Raw genomic sequence first — 18,915 nt, 5'->3', positions numbered from 1 at the left:
TTTAAATAAATGAATATTTCTTTTAGTAGACAACTTTTCACTAAAAGAGTGGAGGAAGGGGAACAGATTTAAATTAATTTTTTAGAATCTTTGTAATTGATGATCATATACGTGAAAATAAAGTAGCTATAAACATTCAATACAAGAGACATTAGCAGCTTTGATAATGACATATGTGACTTGAAAGAAACAGAAACGTTGGAAAAATCTCAATCATAATCAGTAGTCACTGTTCAAAAGCCAGAGTGCCCTTTTTTTTTTTTTGAGGAAGACTAGCCCTGAGCTAACATCTGCCAATCCTCCTCTTTTTGCTGAGAAAGTCTGGCGCTGCACTAACATCCATGCCCATTTTCCTGTATTTTATATGTGGGACGCCTCCCACAGCATGGCTTGCCAAGCGGTGCCATGTCGCACCTGAGATCCTAACCGGCGAACCCTGGGCCGCCAAAGCAGAAGGTGCGCACTTAACCACTGCACCACCAGGCCAGCCCCTAGAATGCCTTTTGAGAGAACTATTACATGATTATTACTAAAGTCTCTTAATGCTTTGACCATAACTGTTTTTAAACATTAATCTGAAAGACGTCTTGTGAATGTTCTCCTGGTGGCATTTATTTTCAGAATAGAACTCAAAACGTATTCACAAACAAATATGTATTGTTTTTATTTGGAAAAGAAACAATACAAGGTTACTACTCTGACCTCCTTCCTCACCGTTCTCTGTCACTCACTTGGCCCTAGCCACATAGCACAACACCTTTGATGTTCCTCGAACGTGAAAAGCACATTCGTGTCTTGGGCCCTTTGTCCTTCCCTCTACCACCTAATCTGAGAGGTGGAGCATTGACACTAACTTACAGCACTGACGTGCTCCTCCCTGTTTCACACTTTCTTCCTTTCAACTATGGAAACTAGCCTTTTAAGAACAATTGTGGTAAAGTATACATAACGTAAAATTTATGATTTTCATCATTTTTAAGTATACAGTTCTGCGGCGTTAAGTACATTCACATTGTTTTGAAAGCTAGTCTCTTAAAACCACTTTTTTTTTGGAGGAAGATTAACTCTGAGCTAACTACTGCCAGTCCTCCTTTTTTGCTGAGGAAGCCTGGCCCTGAGCTAACATCCGTGCCCATTTTCCTCTACTTTATGTGTGGGACGCCTACCACAGCATGGCGTGCCAAGCCGTGCCCTGTCCGCACCTGGCATCCAAACCGGGGAACCCCTGGCCGCCGAGAAGCAGAACATGCGAACTTAACTGTTGTGCCACGGGGCCAGCCCCTTAAAACCACTTTTTAATTGAAGTATTTATATGCTTAAAGAATATATTATTTACTTTGCTTATTTTATGAATTTAACAAAAGTTATTATGCTGTATATAATCTTCTGTGACTTTCTTTTTTCATTCAGCATTATTTTATCAAGATTTAGTGTTTCTTTATGATCAAAATAAAATATTCCTCTGGCATTTCATTGTACTTAAAATATAATCCCGATTTTTTTCCCATGACCTACAAATCTCTGGATGATCTGAGCTCTTTCACCTCTCCAGCGTCATTTTCTACCGTCACTGCACTCTCCGTACTTGCAGCTTCTTCCAAATTTTTCCTGCCTCTAGGCCTTTGAATTTTCTCTTTGTTCTTCTTCCTGATTTTCACATAGTTGGATTCTTTTTTTTTTTTTTTTAAGATTGGCACCTGAGCTAACAACTGTTGCCAATTTTCTTTTTTTTTTCTTCCCGCATTTTTCTCCCCAAATCCTCCCAGTACATAGTTGTATATTTTAGTTGTGGGCCCTTCTACTTGTGGCATGTGGGACGCCGCCTAACTGTGGCCTGATGAGTGGTGCCATGTCCGCGCCCAGGATCCGAACCAGCAAAACCCTGGGCTGCCACAGTGGAGCACGAGAACTTAACCGCTCGGTCACGGGGCCAGCCCCCAACATATAGCCGGATTCTTTTCATGATCTGAATTGTATATAAAATAGCACCTCCTCAGAGAGCTCTTTCCTCACTCCATGAATTTTCAACCCTTCCCTCCTTGACATGCCTGATACTCTCCATCATTTTTAATCCAATTTTATTTACTTAATATTTATTACTATCTGAAATTATCTTATTGACTTGTTTTTCTCTACAAGAAATGGTTGAGAGAGCATTTGAGAGCAAATCTTATGTTTACCACGAAACCCCAGTACCTAGAAAGCTATGTAGAGACTTCAGTAAATATTTGTTGAATGGATGGAATAGAAAAAATTACAGGATTATTCGTATTAGCAGAAAATAAAAAAATGGAAATTACCTGGCTATCAACCAAGAGTGTAATGTTTAGTTAAATTTTTGTACATTCATACAGTGGTGCTGTAGTTAAGAGGAATGATATAGATTTAAATATTCCAATAGGACATTTATAATAAAAACATAAAAACTAACAATATAGTAACAACCATTAAACTCAGTAGGTAGCTATTCATCTGTAATTGTGTGGGAAATAGTTTAGAAAATATACACCAAATTTAGCAAAGTTTGCTCTCAAGGGGGTGTGGGATTGTGAAAATTTGTTGTTGTTGTTTGTGTATTTTTTAAAATTTCACATACTTTTAAAAGGCAGTATAGCATTATTTCCAGGATTTCACCCCTGTCTCCACCACTAATTAGTTGTGTGACCTCGAGTCAGTTTCTTAATCTCTCTGCTGTGGACTGAATTGTGTCTCCCAAAACTCAAATGTTGAAGCCCTAGCCTCAGTTGTGATTGTAGTTGGAGATGGAACCTTTGGGAGGTAATTAGGTGTAGATGAGATCATGAGGATGGAGCCTCATGATGGGGTTAGTGCTCTTATGAGAAGACACACCAGAGAGCTTTCTCTCAGTCATGTGAGGATACAGTGAGAGGGTGGACATCTGGAAGCTGGGAAGAGGGCCTCACCAGAAACTGACCATGTTGCACCTTGATTTGTGGACTTCTGGTCTCCAGACTGAGCATATAAATTTCTGTTCGTTAAGCTGCCCAGTGTATGATATCTTGTTATGGCAACTCAAACTGACTAAGACACTCTCTGTGCCTGAATTTTCTCATCTGTAAATTGAGGAGAATAATTAATGCCTATGATAAAGGGTTGTGTTGATGAGTAAATGGTGCAGTAGTATGTAGAGCATTTGGAGTGGTGCCTTGCACATGAAGAGTGCTGAAGAGGTGTTGTTGCTATCAGGCCATCCCTGTTGCTACACTGCCGTTCCGCTGTTTTAAGACAGCATGCCTGCCTTGGGAGCCTGCCGTGGTGCCAGTGCTGGAGCCTTGTCCTAGGCTCTGGTGCAGTAGTTTGGGCTGGGGCTCGAGTGTTTACATTTCTAACAAGTGCTGATCCTCAGATTGGACTTTGAGAACCTCTGTTTTTAAAGAAGTGTGTGTTCACATTTTATTTGTGTATCTCTTTTTTTCGAGCTGAATAAAAATGTTTTGGGTTGAAAGAGCTAGTACTGTTTTTTGCTTTGAGTAGTTTCAATTTACCAGCTTTTCTTTTTTTTTCTTTTTTTTTTTCAAGATTTTATTTTTTTCCTTTTTCTCCCAAAAGCCCCCCCGGTACATAGTTGTATATTCTTCGTTGTGGGTCCTTCTAGTTGTGGCATGTGGGACGCTGCCTCAGCGTGGCTTGATGAGCAGTGCCACGACCGCGCCCAGGATTCGAACTGACGAAACACTGGGCCGCCTGCAGCGGAGCATGTGAACTCAACCACTCGGCCACGGGGCCAGCCCCCCAGCTTTTCTTTTTTCAAAAATGTTTCAAAACTTGTATTATTTACTTCAGTAGAGATACTGCATTTCTTACCTAGTTATCGTTAGATTTTTAACAGGGGGGTTAGGTTGGGGGGTGCTTATTATTGGGTGGAGGTGGGGTTTCAGGCTCCCCACTAGGCCCCTACTGACACCTCCCGACTGTGAGTGGGAGGGTCACCTCATTGCTCTCCCCGTTTGACCTCCACTGACACCACAGTTGGTGGGTACTTGTTACCTCTGGGCTGGGACTGGCACCCGTCTCCGTCTTCTCTGATACCACTCAGTGTGTGGGGGGTGGGGTGAGGTTGGGACACCATGTTACAGCCAGCTGAAGGTGGACATCTACGCTCCCCACTCAGCCTATGGAGGTGGGGTGGGGCTGCCATTTGTTTCTTTGTGTCGGGCCAGAGTAGGACACTTCTTGCCTTTGGCTAGAGAAAGCAGGCTTTTCTTGGAGCTTTTTTGGTCTGCTCCTTTTGGCATTTCTGGGTTGTTGCCTTCTCTAGCACCTAGTCCAGGATGTACGAGGCCAAAATAAAACCCAGGAAACACTGCCTTATAATTCCTTGCATCCTGAGGCCCTTGCCTGCCGCAGTCTTCTCTCTGCCTCTCAGAGTCTGTGTGTTTATTTTATGTACGTGTTCAGGGTTTTTAGCTGTACTTAGGAGGAATAGAGGGAATTGATGTACTCTCTTAAAAATAATTTTTATGGTATGATTTTAATTAACATTCCGAGCAATTTACATCAGAAACAAATGGTTTCTGATCCTTAAAACATAGGCTTACTTTGCTTGTGAATATTTTGAAGCCCAACTAAAACATAATAGGAGTGTTTAAAATAAAGAAAATAGAATATTATAAATCATTAAAATGACATTGTAGATGTGAATTTATTGACATGAAGAGAGATTCACAATGTAATATGTGAAAACAGGTTTCAAAATAATGTTTGATACCGCTTATGTAATGGTGTATATAAAAATATTTGTGCATAGAGGAAGATTTGGAATGATATAAAGGGGTGTATCCCTGGGAAGATAGAATTTTGAGTGTATGTTTTTTGTGCCTTTGCGCGCGCGCGTGTGTGTGTGTGTGTGTGTGTGTGAGTGTGAGAGGAAGATTGGCCCTGAGCTGGCATCTGTTGACATTCTTCCTCTTTGTGCTTGAGGAAGATTGTCACTGAGCTAATATCTGTGCCAGTCTTCCTCTATTTTATGTGAGATGCCACCACAGCATGGCCACTGACAAGTGGTGCTAGGTCCATGCCCGGGATCTGGGCCTGCAAACCTCCCAGGCTCCTGAAGCAGAGTGTGCAAACTTGACCACTACACCACCAGGCCAGCCCCTCCTTGAACTTTTTAATTCTCTCGTAGGAAACATTGATTTTGTAAAAAGAACAAAGTAAAGTTTTACATATATTTACTGTGCATAAAAATATATTTCCACAGTATTTTTTCTCATGGAGATACTGTAATTTTTTTGTTTGTTTTCAGAATTCATAATCAGTGTCAGCATCTGTGATCTTTATATTTAATATTTCATAGGTTCCTCTACCTGGCATGAAATGGGTAGATAATCACAAAGGTGTTTTTAATGTTGAAGTTGTTGCCGTTTCATCTATCCACACACAAGTAAGTGATTTTAATAATTTTTATGATCAAATTTTACTTGAATGATTTGAGCATATTGTCTAGTACTTAAGTAAGTTTTGTTATCTGCTATAAGACTTAGAGGACTACATGTTAATTAAAAATATGTAGATTTACAAGTTTTTTTAAAGAAATCAACAAAATGTCATTTAATGTCAACAAAAGCAAACATTTTGCTTTTCAAAATGTCAGTGACTTCATTTTGAACAATTAAGTGATTTTTTTCCCCCATATAGTTCTAGTCCATAACAGAATAATTGGAGTTGAAAAACCATCATCCAGCTCATTTTATTTCTCATAGGCTCAAGTATTTCAAATGGAAAGAGTTCTTAGGTATCATCTACTCCATATTCTTTCCTATGTTTCTGGAATATGCCAGAATCTTCTCAAAGACTTTATACTGTGCTCTTCCTCTAGCTGGAATGTTTGTCCTCCTGACATTCATGGACTTCTCTCTGTTAAGGTTTCTTCTTCATTCTGAGTGCCTCACTCTATTGTCTTACCCTTCTCTTATTTCTGCTTCTCACTCTTGCTTGCACTCGCTTGCAGCTGCACTTTCTCTTGCTCTCTTTCTGTGTGTGTGTGTGTGTGTGTGTATGTATGTACATATACATGCATACATATGCGTTTGTTTGTTGGTTTTTCCCACCATTAGACTGTAAACTCCATGAGGCTAGAGATATTGTTACCTCTCAAGAAAAGAGCCTTCCCTTCAGGGACCTTGCAATATAGTTGGAACTCCATAGTTATTTTTTATTCATTTAAATACATAATATCAAATTGGAACCATATTATAAATGTGAAGTTGTTCAGCATTACTACCTTTTCTTAAAGTTTATTTTCCTTGTTAACTAAGTAAAAGTCTTCCCAGACTTCTGCTCAGATCTCCTTGGTCAGAACTATAGCACATGGTCGTCTCTAGGTATAAAACAGGCTGGGAGAACAAGTGTCTACCCTGGGACTGCTTTCATTGAGACTGCAATCCTGTTAATATAGAAAGAGGTTAAATGATAGCAGGCAGGAGACAGGAACTGCCAGTGATTTGAATGGAAAGAATTTATATATGAATAATTGTTAACTAGGTTAGAGGTGATTCACTACTGTACGAGGTAAAAGAGAATTCTATGATTGTAACAAGACAGCAATTGCAGAAAGTGATAAGAAACTTAGAAACCCAGAGGAGAATCCTGAAGGCTGAGAATCAGACTCTGAGGAGGTGATGCCACTGATGCAGAAGCACATTGCCTGCCCTGCTGTGGTACTGAGGACACTTGGTGGAGGACGCCTGCGGTGCAATTCCGAGAGCCACCATTGCTATGGTGAACAGTGCCACCCATTCCTCTCACCTCTGAACCACAGCATCCACATCTGCTAGCCTCCAGCAAGAAAACAAACAGGGAGAATGAAAGAACCTTCCAACTCCTCAAGCCTAGCAGACTGCTTCCCGTACCCACTGTTGTCAGAGCCTAACCACAAGCCAGCTGACAAAGGAGAAATGTAGTTTGAAGAGTCTAGCTCCAGTATTACAAAACGTGGCAAAGAATGGTGGATCTGGATGGAGCTGAGAGGTAATGAATGAGTAGTAGGCACACAGGTAGGTTACTAACAAACCTGCCACAGTAAAGGAGCTCTAAAACAATAAGGCACACTCACACTGGAAAAAACAATCCTTAATTAGTACCCATAGAGTTCTTGAGTAATCAGTAGTGTTTGAAATGGCTGTTTTACAATAATAAATGAGAATGGCTGTACTGTTTAATTGGAAACAATGTTTGTATATACTTATGTAGTTTTTTGTATTGTAAGTTAATATGAGAGATTATATTAGTGGTCCATACTTTGGAGAACTTACAGAGTTATAATTATTTAGTGCTTTTGTTCATTCTTTGTTTTAGGATCCTTATCTTGACAAGTTTTTTGCTCTGGTCAATGCTCTGGATGAGCACATGTTCCCGGTCCGAATTGGAGACATGCGAATCATGGAAAATAACTTAGAAAATGAATTGAAGAGCAGTATTTCAGCATTGAATTCATCTCAGTTGGAACCAGTAGTCCGATTTCTTCATCTTCTACTTGATAAATTAATACTTTTAGTTGTTAGACCTCCTGTCATTGCTGGCCAAATAGGTAATTTGCTTATGTTTGGGAAATCATAAAATTTATAATTTGACATTTCTAACTTTTGTAGAGATAGAACCATAATTCCTATTTGCTGTCTATAAGGACTGTGTTTGATTTGGGGGGGGGGTTGTTATTTACTTGTTTCTAGTGTTAGAAAATGATATTTCTTTTGTTTGTTTTTATAAAATGTGCCATATAGACTTCACAAATTCTAGAAACAAATTAATTTATTCACTCACCAAATGTTTATTAAGCACTTACTATGTACCAGACACTGATAGGCACTGTCCAAGGCATGGTTTCTGATTTTTAAGGCTCTGACAAACTAGTTAGGTAAACAGGCAAACAGATAACTCTGTTGCATTTTACACGACGTATAATGGACCTAGTCTACATTTTCATTCAGCTGCTGTCCTCTGTTTAATATAGCTCTTCTTTCCTTCATTTACTCAAAATCTCGAAATTGTCTTTTCTTTTGTGTTGTTCTGGAAGGAGGGGTATTCCTGTTTCCCACCCTTTTCCCAAGATTTATTCCTCCACTTTTGGCAACAGCTTCCACCCAAATCCTGCAAAGTAGTTGTGCTTGTAAGAAATTTCAGCTAACCAGTTATAGAAATTTTGTGTTAAGTGATGGCACAAAGGAAAGGAGTATTCCACTCCCTGGGATTTTCTTTAGGGGAGACTTGTAAGTAGAGGTAATTCTTGGGTTGAGCATTTAAAGGTGAGTAGGAGTCTGACAGGTAAATACTTAGCTCAGGGAGATGAAAACAGCATGCGTATAGTACACAGATAGATAAATGAACTTGGGAATTTTGGGGGAATTGTAAGTAATTGGTTATAAGTTGGAGAGTTGGTGGTTAGAGATGATATTGGTGGTGGGGGAGATGAAGTAGGGTCTTCTATGACGCTTCGGTAATTGGGGCTCTTATTCTGTTAGGAATTAATCACCTTTGAAAGATCTGGTCTTTATTAGGGAAGTAATGTGACCCAGTTTGACTTTTATAAAGATGACTCTGTTATGTTGAGATGGGTTAAAATTGGGAAAATCTGGAGGCAAGGAGACAAATTAGGAATCTTGCAGAATTTCATACAAAAAATGATGAGGCCCTGATAAAAGACAGGTGATGGTGGATGGGAAAAGAGAAGGTGGTTTAAGTGGTATTGAACAGATAGTGTAGTGAATGCTGTTACAGAAGCATAGGAGAAGATTTTTAAAAAGTTAGCATTGTTCATTGTTGCAGATTGTATAAGTAAATTAATAACACTTGCATGGCACATACTATGGACAGGAGTAGTGCTGTGTGCATTATTGATATTGACATATGAATACCTCACAACAGCTCCCTGTGTAGGTATCATTATTACCACCATTTCACCAAGCAAAAAGAATGAGTCAAGTGATGAACATAATGCTTAAAAATTTTGCCTAAGGATTCCAGTGATCCTTAGCAACTGACTTCAGAGGCCCACTCTTATCTGCTATCCTTAAGAAGTGTCCTCTGGTGAAATTAACAGTAGCTTTAAGCAAATAGTGAAAGTGAAAACCAGATTACAGAGAGTTAAGTAATCATCGAGATCATGAAAGGAACATACAAAACATATACTACTTTTTAAAGAAATTAAGTTAGAAGAGGAAGCAGGGTTGATTAGGGCATAAGAAGGGGGAGATTTGAGCATGCTTATATGCTTTGAGAAACTGGGTCGAGGAGGGAGAAAAACATAAGATATGGAGGTACAAGAGAGTTTGACTATTGAAGCAGGCCTGCAGGACAGGAGCGAAGGAGGGCAGATCCTTCTTACCTCGAGAGGAATGCTGCTGCCTTTGGAAGGAGATAAAATGGTTTCACATTCAGATAAATTTGTAGTAAAAACTTGAGGACTTTCGTGCTTTATAAATTTCTTCTGTGAGATAGAAGGCAAGATTTGCTGAGAAGGGAGTAAGGTGGACCTGAGTTTTGAGAAGGATTTTGATGATTTGGAATAGCTACTATGAGGAAAAGGAAAAGACATTAACCAGGAAGACAGGTAGAATTGCTAAACCCCACTGAGGTTTCTCTGTTTCCAGTCTCTTTCCCTTCTAGCTCAGTATATATAGATTAATCTTCCTAAATGACCACTTGATCTGATTATTCCACTTGTAGGAGAACTTAATTGGCCTCATTAACTTTTCATAATTTCCTGTCTCGATTAAATAAATCACAGACTCTGAGACTCTAATGTTCAAAATGGCTATTTGGTTTACCCATTTATTCAGTGTGCTACCAAAATTTTCCAACTTTTGCAAAATTCGTGTTATGTACTAACTTGAATGGCTAGGTATTGCTAAGCCTGGTAATTTAAAATGCTATACTGTCTTACCTCAGCCTATTTTCATAGCTTTTTTCCTTCTAATTCTTTTACAAATTCACTCATTTCAGTCAGTTTGCTTATACTCTTTTCTTATTAAGTTGATAAAGTTTTAATAATCCACTTTTATTGTTAATGTTTTTATTTTTTTAAATAAAAGTAACATGCTCATTATACACTATTTAGATTTTCAGAGTCATCTTTAAAATGAGAAGTTACTTCTTAAAGGTGATACACAAGATCGATTTCCTTTTTTTTTATCATGTGCTTTGAATTGTTTTATAAAATAATGGGTACCTGTTGGGTGATGTTTTTGTTTTTGATGAAGCAGACTCATACAATTTTCATGTTAAATTAGTAAAATGAGTTTTTCTTCGTTTTGCTTAGAAAAGTGTTTCTGATTCAGCTAATACAAGATGTCATTAAAATGAATATCAAATATCACCTTTATATACTTAATGTGTATTATCACTATACTTAATACGTATAGCGATGATTAAACATTGATGTTTTTGAAACTTACAGTCTAGAAAAGTTAATATAGGCACTGGTTGGGTGGCATAATGGTTAGGTTCACATGCTCTACTATGGCGACCTGGGATTCGTGGGTTTGGATCCTGGGTGTGGACCTACACACCACTCATGAAGCCATGCTATGGCGGCATCCTAGAAGTGAAATGGAGGAAGGTTGGCACAGATGTTAGCTCAGGGACAATCTTCCTCACCAAAAATATATATATATGATAATAATAATAAATAAATGAAAAATAAAAATTTTAATGCAAAAATATTTTTCTCCTTCTTAAAAGTTAATCTAGGTCAAGCATCTTTTGAAGCCATGGCATCAATTATAAATCGGCTTCACAAAAACTTGGAAGGAAATCATGACCAGCATGGCAGGAACAGTCTTCTTGCATCATATATCTATTATGTTTTCCGCCTACCAAATACTTACCCAAATTCACCATCACCAGGTATTTTGTTCTTTTTACTGTGAAACTGTCTTGCATAGATTATATGTTCATGGCAGGATTAAAACAATCTTGTAGTCCAAAGTGTGATGCTTTCATTCAATGTAGACATTTATTGGATGCCTGCTAAAAGCATGGACTGTGCTAAGTGCTGGAATTAAAAGGATAAATAGGTTACATTTTAAAGTGTCATTAAGTATACAGCTTCCTTTAATTGAAATTAGAGAGAACTTGGTTGAATTAATTCTTGGAAATGAACCTTGAAAATAATTTTTTCCGTCTCTGGAAGCATTTTATCATTCCGTAAAATAAATCAAATGTTATATTTGTCATTCAGAGTGCTATTGGACATTAAAGAAGAAATACAGTGGCTCAGTAGTTCCCTGGAAACCCTGTGAAACCTACACTAATATAAAAGATTATTCTCTAGAAGCGTTCTGATCTCTTCATGTTCAACAAAATAATATAGCCTTTCTGAATACTAGAGTCCAAAGTTACTTGCTTTTTCGATGACATTAGTGGTTCTAGTGGTAATGGTGGTGGTGGGGGGCGATGTCTTAGTTTGAATAACTCTTTAGTTGTTCAGTTACTTGGTAATTATGTTGTGCATACCTTTCAACCTGCTCACATATTTGTCTGTATGAGTCATCATTCATCACTAGTGGTAATGCTAAGCACCCTTTTCCAGCTATTGGCAACATTAATATTAATAATGGTGATAAATGACATTCATTATGAAGACTAGGCACAATAGTAATCTGATGCTAAATTTTAGCTCATTTTATTTCTTAATTGCAAAAAGAGAAGCAAATAACTCGTATTCTGGTTTATAATTTCCTATCTTGATGTTTTAAATCTATAGTACTTGAGCCTCTGAGTATGTAAGTGCTTGTGGACTGTGTATAATGCTCCTCCATTTACTTTTTCATTCAGTACGCTATTAGAATTTCACAGATTTTGCCAAATATCTTTTTTACATGCTGACCTGAAAGAATATATAAGTTAATTAGTTTACAGGTGTGTGTCATTTGTGAATAAGACACTCAGTAAGATTTCTTTAAGAAAAATGGAGAAAAATGTGGATACAATTGGAGATAAATGTGGTACATAGAACATGGTTGAATGATGATATCTGGCTTGATTTTAGACAAAAAGTGATTCTTTGCTTTTTTATATAACCTGGGCTCTTAGGAGAATTATCTTTAGTATACATATATTTGTGTATATCCTAAAGATGCCATTTGGTTACAGTTCAGTTGTTACTGATTAAGATAGAGAAATAAAGCATAGTCTCACTTAAGAGATGTTGACAGTAAATTGGGTCTCCCTCTAGTGACTGTGTGTCAAGGGGCAGAGCAGGAGGGGTGGGAAAAAAGGAAGACATCAGCTGGAGCATTTTGGGTCCTCGATTCACCCATATCTAAGTGAAGGTAATGTGTGTGTGTTTCCTACTGCTTTTGTTTTTCATTGCACATGTAATATATAATCATAGAAACATTGAGGAGGTATTGGTTTTATTTATGATTCATATGGTTTTGCCAACTACTGTAAAATAGAATATCTTAGCGTAGCTATCATTAGGCCTTGAGTGTTTCTTTCTTGTTTATAGTATTATTCATTTCGAAATAAAAGCACTTCATGATCTCTGTGGAATTTTGTAAGTAGCAAAGTTTTTTTTAGATCTCTTCCTGACTAATTTTCTTTGTTTAATTATGTGTTGTTTTGTATTCAACCCTAGGTCCTGGGGGTTTGGGAGGATCAGTGCATTATGCCACAATGGCTAGATCTGCTGTGAGACCTGCAAGCCTTAATTTAAATCGTTCTCGAAGCCTGAGTAATAGTAATCCAGATATATCTGGGACTCCCACGTCGCCAGATGATGAAGTACGGTCAATCATTGGCAGTAAGGTAAACTGAAGATATGCATCTATAAATTTGGTTTTCAGTTTATGATCAAATGAGAAATTTCCAATTGTTTTAATTTATTCTTAGTTTTAAAATATCTTTGAGTTAGTAATAAGCAACACATACATTCCTATAAGTAAACCATACGTGTTTCATGTTTCTATTAAAATATTCTTGCTATTACAAACTGGTTTGTGCACTCTGCTCAAGAAAATCTGCTGAATTCAAAAATTTATCCAGGATGACCAGTAGCATAACTCACTTTTGTCTGTCTGATACTCCATCATGTGAAAAATGGTTAAATTATCTTGTTTCTTTGAGCAAGATCCTCCTAGGACTAACTCCTTCACTTCCTTTAAGTCTTTACTCGGAGGACCACCTTCTCGATGAGGTCCACTTTGACTACCTTAATTAAAGGTATAACCAGAACCTCTTTCTCCTCAGCCTTGTCCTGGGACTTCTGATCCCCTTATGCTGTTCATCTCATGACATTTACTACCTTTTAATGCAGTGTATAAATTAGTTACTTCTTATGTTCGGTTTTTAGTGTTTGTCTCCCTTTATCGGAGTATAAGCTCCGTGAGGGCAGGGGTTTGTTTACAGATGTATCCAAAGCACCAATGATGTCCAGCATATTGAAGGTGCTCAGTGAAGGAGTGTTAGTAAACAGTGGGTATCCATAGCAAGAATAAACTACTTTTTAAAAAATTGAATTATGCTTTTGTTTGTCCTCTTCCTATCAGGATTAATTAGATATTTAAACATCTTAAGAGATTTGGCTTTATGAAAGTTTTGGTTAGTCTTTGTTCCATAATATAAAATGCAGAACTCCTAACATTTGAGAATACTTATATCAACAGGTATTTGTTACTCTAGTGGCTGTAGAACCTTATTTGAGAGACAGTCTTCATAATTATTTTGCCAAAACTAATCTGTTTTTTGTCCTAGCAATATTCTTTTAACATTCAATCATGTAAATGTATGGTTATATCAGGTTTGAATGTTTTGCTTGTAATCAAATGCCAGTGCAATTTTATGTTGATATATAGTTTCTTTCTAATGTTTCATCTCCTATTTTTTCATTTATTTTTCAAACACTGAGAGGTTACTGTGTGCTAGGCACTGTGCTGAGCACTTCTGGATATAAAGCCAAATCTTTGTATTATAACATGAGTGTTGATGTCAAGTCATGTACAAGATGGGCCTTGCTTGAGGAAGGAGACTATTTATATCTAAGGGACAAAATAATAATGTCACAGAGATTTGGCACAAATAAAACTCCTTTTCATGCGTATGTGCACCCATTTGGTTAATCTGTTCTCTGTTAGTTGGAGATCAGTAAACTTAGTAATTAAATTAGTAAATATTAGTGATGAATTTGCTTAACTAAGGGCTATTTGATACAATTCTTAGCTTTATAATACTTAAGTTACGGAAATTATTTGCTTTATAAAATAGTTTACTACCGGTTTTCTTTAAATAGTTAGCTTTAACTTGATATAATTATAACTATTGAGAGCCTCAGTATTGTGGATATATAATTAGTAGCACAAAGAGATTTATTATTTATTCTCGCATTACTGATTAGTCTATGCCTTAGTCTGAAAAGAAATTATTAAGCAAAGAGTTAAAAAGTGAATTTAAGAGTACAGCAAAGTTATTGTTATTCTTTTTGTGAAAATATGGTAGAGAGAAGAACACAAATGTAATTTTGCAGAAATCAGATGCTTCTGTTTTGTTATTTTTGCAAGATAAGTAGTGATTATAAAAACTGAAAATGGCAGGCAGAACTTTACGTTTATACAGTGGAAACATAATTTGGGAGACTCGTGAAAAATTTTGTTCTAATGTATGAAAAACATCGTGTGCTGATTTGCTTTGATTTGAAATAATATAATGGGGTTCTGAGAATGCAGGTATTTTATTTTAAACAAATCTGATTACATAATTTTACTAGTATTTTAATATTGTCTAATTTACTTTGCAAGGAAGCATTAAAAAACACGTATGTAAAGTTTTTGTTAAAACTATTTTTTGATAGTTTACTATATTTGAGGCATTGTACCTAGTAGCAGTTTACTTCCATTATTTAATTTGATCTTTACAGTGTGAGGGAGATACTGTCATTATTTCTGTTTTGTAACTAAGAAACGGAAAAAGAGATTAGGTAACTCACCTTAGATTTTACAGTTAGTAAGCAGTAGAACCTGGACTTGAACTTTCACTCTCATCTTTACATTCAGTGTCAAAAATAAGGGGAACTGGGTGATTATTGTTTCATCATTTCACCCTCTCAGTATTTTTTGAAAGATAGTAAGGAAAAAAGAAGGGGAAATATTCTCCCTAAAACCTAAGGCTTTAAGAGTTAGCAGTTTGTCTTCCCCTCTTCCCTTCCCCTTTCCCCTGCCTCCTTCCCTTTTCCCTGCCCCCCTTCCCTACTCTCATCTCCTTCTCCCCTCCTCCCCTCCCCATACTGTTGATGCACAGGCCTCGTTCCCCCAGATTGTTCTGTGATTGTTTAGAGGGGTCCCTGCACATCGGCAGTGGTAGTGCTTCACCTTCCGGGTGATACTACTGTCTACACAGACTTGGTTACCCTTGTTACTACTCTCCCTTTTTTTTCCCTGTCCTTGGGTGCTTTCTGGTTTGGGTCCATACTTGTGCCCTAATATTTTTAGTCTGCTTGTCTTTGTTATTACTCTAGCAGTCCTCTAAAAATCCCTACTAACTTGCTCCAGTTCTCTTGGAGATTCCCAGGCTCCAGCCCAGATTGCGGAGTGAGCATTTCTGAGGGTCAGGCCCAGAACCTGAATTTCATAAACTTCGCAATTCATTCTATTGATCAGTCAGGTTTAGGGAATTGAAGTAAAGCCCCGGTTCCCTGCACCTGGGATGCTAATGCCTCTTTCAGAGAAAGACATAACTCACTCCTGGTCATACACATTAGTAGCATATTAAATTAACTTTAATGACAGTGATCATGAAGATATAACTCCTATAAAAAGCCCCAGCATAATGTTTTTCCTAATAATATTTATATAAAATAGTAGCCCATTATGTTTAATTATAACAAGCGCAATAAAACGGAGCACAACGGCAAATCCACAGATCATTTTTAGGAAGGAGCAAATATTAGCCATCTTTCTTTTTTCTTAATTTTTTACTTAATTTCTCCTATTGGTCCCTGAAAGAAAATGACAGAGGAGGCAAGGTCAAATAGAATTATGGAGTATTACTGCACAGAACTTTCAGTCCGTGACAGATGGAATGAAACTAAAGTCTTTTACACAAGAAGGGAATTTTTTCTTTCATTTTGTCTTTTAAACCCTAGTTAGATTCAGAGGAAATTATCTGTTGCCGACTCATATCATCTTTAAAGGCAGTTTGGGGGACAGTGCTGTGGGAACTTTAGTTGTTGGTACTTCAAGATGGGGTGATCCCTTCACATAAAGAGAAATTACCTTTAAATGCTGTACTTAATGCTCTGTGATTTTTTAAAAATTATGTAATAAGATAATTTTGGTGAACTAATACTTTTTAGGTGCTTAAAAATTTTGGTTGCTTTAACAATACTAATTAAAAACATGTTTGCATTGGAAAGTCTGGATTTCTTTAAGAATAATTTATAGCATGCCACATGTAATATTTCTTTCCTTTCCAACTGCTTTCTATTATATGCTTAGGGTTTAGATCGCTCCAATTCCTGGGTTAACACTGGTGGTCCAAAAGCTGCCCCATGGGGATCCAACCCCAGTCCAAGTGCAGAGTCAACACAGGTGGTGTTTATATTAGAGGTTTCTTTATTGGCTGCTGCTGTTTCCCTTTAGAACATTACTTTTTAGTGTATACTGTGATTTCAGTGGCTTGCTTTTTAATCATTAAAAAGTGTGTATTTTTGTTTATTTAGCACATTTTCCAACTGCCATGCATGAATACCACCGATTTCACCAGTAATTCTCTCCTTTGCTGTTTCCTGTCTCCTTCCCTCCTTACACACCCTGTCGATATTTTGGTGCCTGCTGCTCATGCCATTGATGGCTTTGATAACAGTGTCTACTTTAGGGCTAGCACATCTTCAGTAGGAATTTTAAAATTTTTGTGCGGAAAAAACCTGACAGTTTTCCGTTTTCTTTTTGTTTAAAGTATAGCTGTTGTATCATTTTCGTTTAGCATTTACTATCTTGTCATTTTTTTCAAAATCACTAACTAGAAATATTGCTAATAAGCTAAAATTAAATGTGAACAGTCTATGATCCTCATGCTGTGAGATTAAATACCAGAGGCAAAAATCCATTTTAATTTGTAGTGTGTTGCAAAGTATGAAATTTGTTGCAACTTAGTTGAACTAGATTTTGCTTACTTAAGTCTAGTTGCTTGATAGCTAATACTGCATGGTACCTCAAAATATACTTCTCATCTGTATATTGGCTTTGGAGGAAAATGCTCTTGTTCTTGAAGAAAAAATTTAAGTCCATGTTGAATATTATAACTGGTTTATATTTGATATAGTATATGGCAAACCAGAATAGTAATTTTTGATAATAGTGAAAAGTGAAAGAGACCATTCTAAACTTTTAGTTTTCTTTATTGAATATAACATTTTTGATTTCTTTTGTTGGTCTGAGATCAGTGAGAAGTATATTTTTATGTTTTACATTTTCTTACTAGATATGTGCACGTGTAATGATCACACAGATAAAAGTTTCATTCTTTGCAGCACTCTGAATTTATATAATCATTAAAATACTCGTCTTTTTAAAGACTAAAAATATGTAGAAGCCATTTTGACACTTTTAATGCATTGTCATTAAAGCAGCTTAAAATGGTGAAAATGAGATGAACAATAAAATAGATAGTTGTTGAAACCACAATAAAACTCTCTTTAAAAAGTTGTATTAATCCTTGAGCTGCAGAGTCATCCGTAGCGGACGTTAATGTTCTTTCATCATTCATTCATCTCCACCCCATAGGCTCTGGATCGAAGTTGTAACCGTATGTCTTCGCACACAGAGACTTCAAGTTTCTTACAAACATTAACGGGACGCTTACCAACTAAAAAGGTAGATTCATAAAAAGACAATCCATATAGGGGGAAAACAGTTCTAACAGTTAAATAGATGTCAGATTTCTTTACGTGACACGTAAGAGAGGCTACAGTTACTGCCTTGTGTTTGAAAATGCATTTGAACAAGCACCACTTGTGTGATGCCTTTGGGGGCATCCCTCTTCAGTGTAGGCTCTTTTCCATTATTATAATGTTTACATCTTTGGGATTGACTGTTTTTAGAGTTTAGTGAATTCAAATTCGATCATCAAAATTTAGTACCAAAAAATGTATCAACTCTTAATTCTGTTTCTGTAACTGTTTCTGTTTTGTTTTAAATTTCCAGGGAAAGGAAGATGAGTTAGAAAAATTATCACTCTTAGTAAGATATGTTGATTTGCTTCCCTTATGCACAGTTTTGTTAGTCCTTTTTCATATTAGTATACACTACTTTGCAAATGCTTTGTATGCATATCCATTATAAGGCAGGAAATTTCTGCTATTTTTATAAAAAGACTTTAAATACCTGAAAACTTGAAAATTAATGGCTTATATCAAAGTTTAAATTTTTTAAAGTATTTCCTAAATTGTACCAGCAAAGTTCTAAAAACCAGCATATGTATTTGCAAATGTTGAAATATATATTTAAGACACAAGGTTTTATTTGTAACTGTGAGTTTTTGGTCTCGTTTCTGTTTGCAAGTACAATTTAGGAGGCTATTTCTCACCTGTCCTTTTAAAATTACATTTTACTGCAAGATAACATGTAATTTTTTCAGCTGTTCAACATGCCACTGTCTTACATGTATAAATAGCCGTTTCGTTAATGGGTGTCCTCACTGCATCATTGAATGGTTCACATGCCTTATTTTGCTTATTCTCATTATATCTTCATTTGTAGCTGCATTCTTATTTGGTTTGTGTTCTTAGCAGATATGCCTTTGATAATAACTTTGAATTTACTTCTGAATAGCTTTTTCACGAAGAGCTGGCCTTGCAGTGGGTTGTTTGCAGTGGCAGTGTTCGGGAATCAGCTTTGCAACAAGCTTGGTTCTTTTTTGAGTTAATGGTGAGCAAACTAAGCACATCCTTTAATATTGTTTTCT

At 36.7% G+C, this 18,915-nt stretch overlaps 1 protein-coding gene across 8 annotated transcripts in view; it reads left to right on the top strand.

Moving 5' to 3' along the window:
* Window positions 1-18,915, top strand: part of DOCK7 (dedicator of cytokinesis 7) — a 204,520-nt gene that overhangs the window by 104,525 nt on the left and 81,080 nt on the right. For 4 of the 8 annotated variants that reach the window (XM_046645656.1, XM_046645655.1, XM_046645654.1 and 1 more), the window contains exons 19-25: window positions 5,318-5,404; window positions 7,318-7,549; window positions 10,699-10,863; window positions 12,599-12,768; window positions 16,449-16,541; window positions 17,736-17,825; window positions 18,783-18,878. In XM_046645656.1, the coding sequence (XP_046501612.1) occupies window positions 5,318-5,404; window positions 7,318-7,549; window positions 10,699-10,863; window positions 12,599-12,768; window positions 16,449-16,541; window positions 17,736-17,825; window positions 18,783-18,878 (933 nt within the window). The remainder of the gene's footprint in view (window positions 1-5,317; window positions 5,405-7,317; window positions 7,550-10,698; window positions 10,864-12,598; window positions 12,769-16,448; window positions 16,542-17,735; window positions 17,826-18,782; window positions 18,879-18,915) is intronic. The other 4 variants (XM_046645659.1, XM_046645657.1, XM_046645661.1 and 1 more) reach the window with 1 other exon arrangement.

The sequence above is a fragment of the Equus quagga genome, chromosome 18 (assembly GCF_021613505.1).
Source record: "Equus quagga isolate Etosha38 chromosome 18, UCLA_HA_Equagga_1.0, whole genome shotgun sequence".
In the NCBI taxonomy this organism is placed as follows: Eukaryota; Metazoa; Chordata; class Mammalia; order Perissodactyla; family Equidae; genus Equus; species Equus quagga.
Note: the sequence above shows the minus strand (reverse complement) of the source record. Positions and strands in the feature narration are given on the sequence as shown.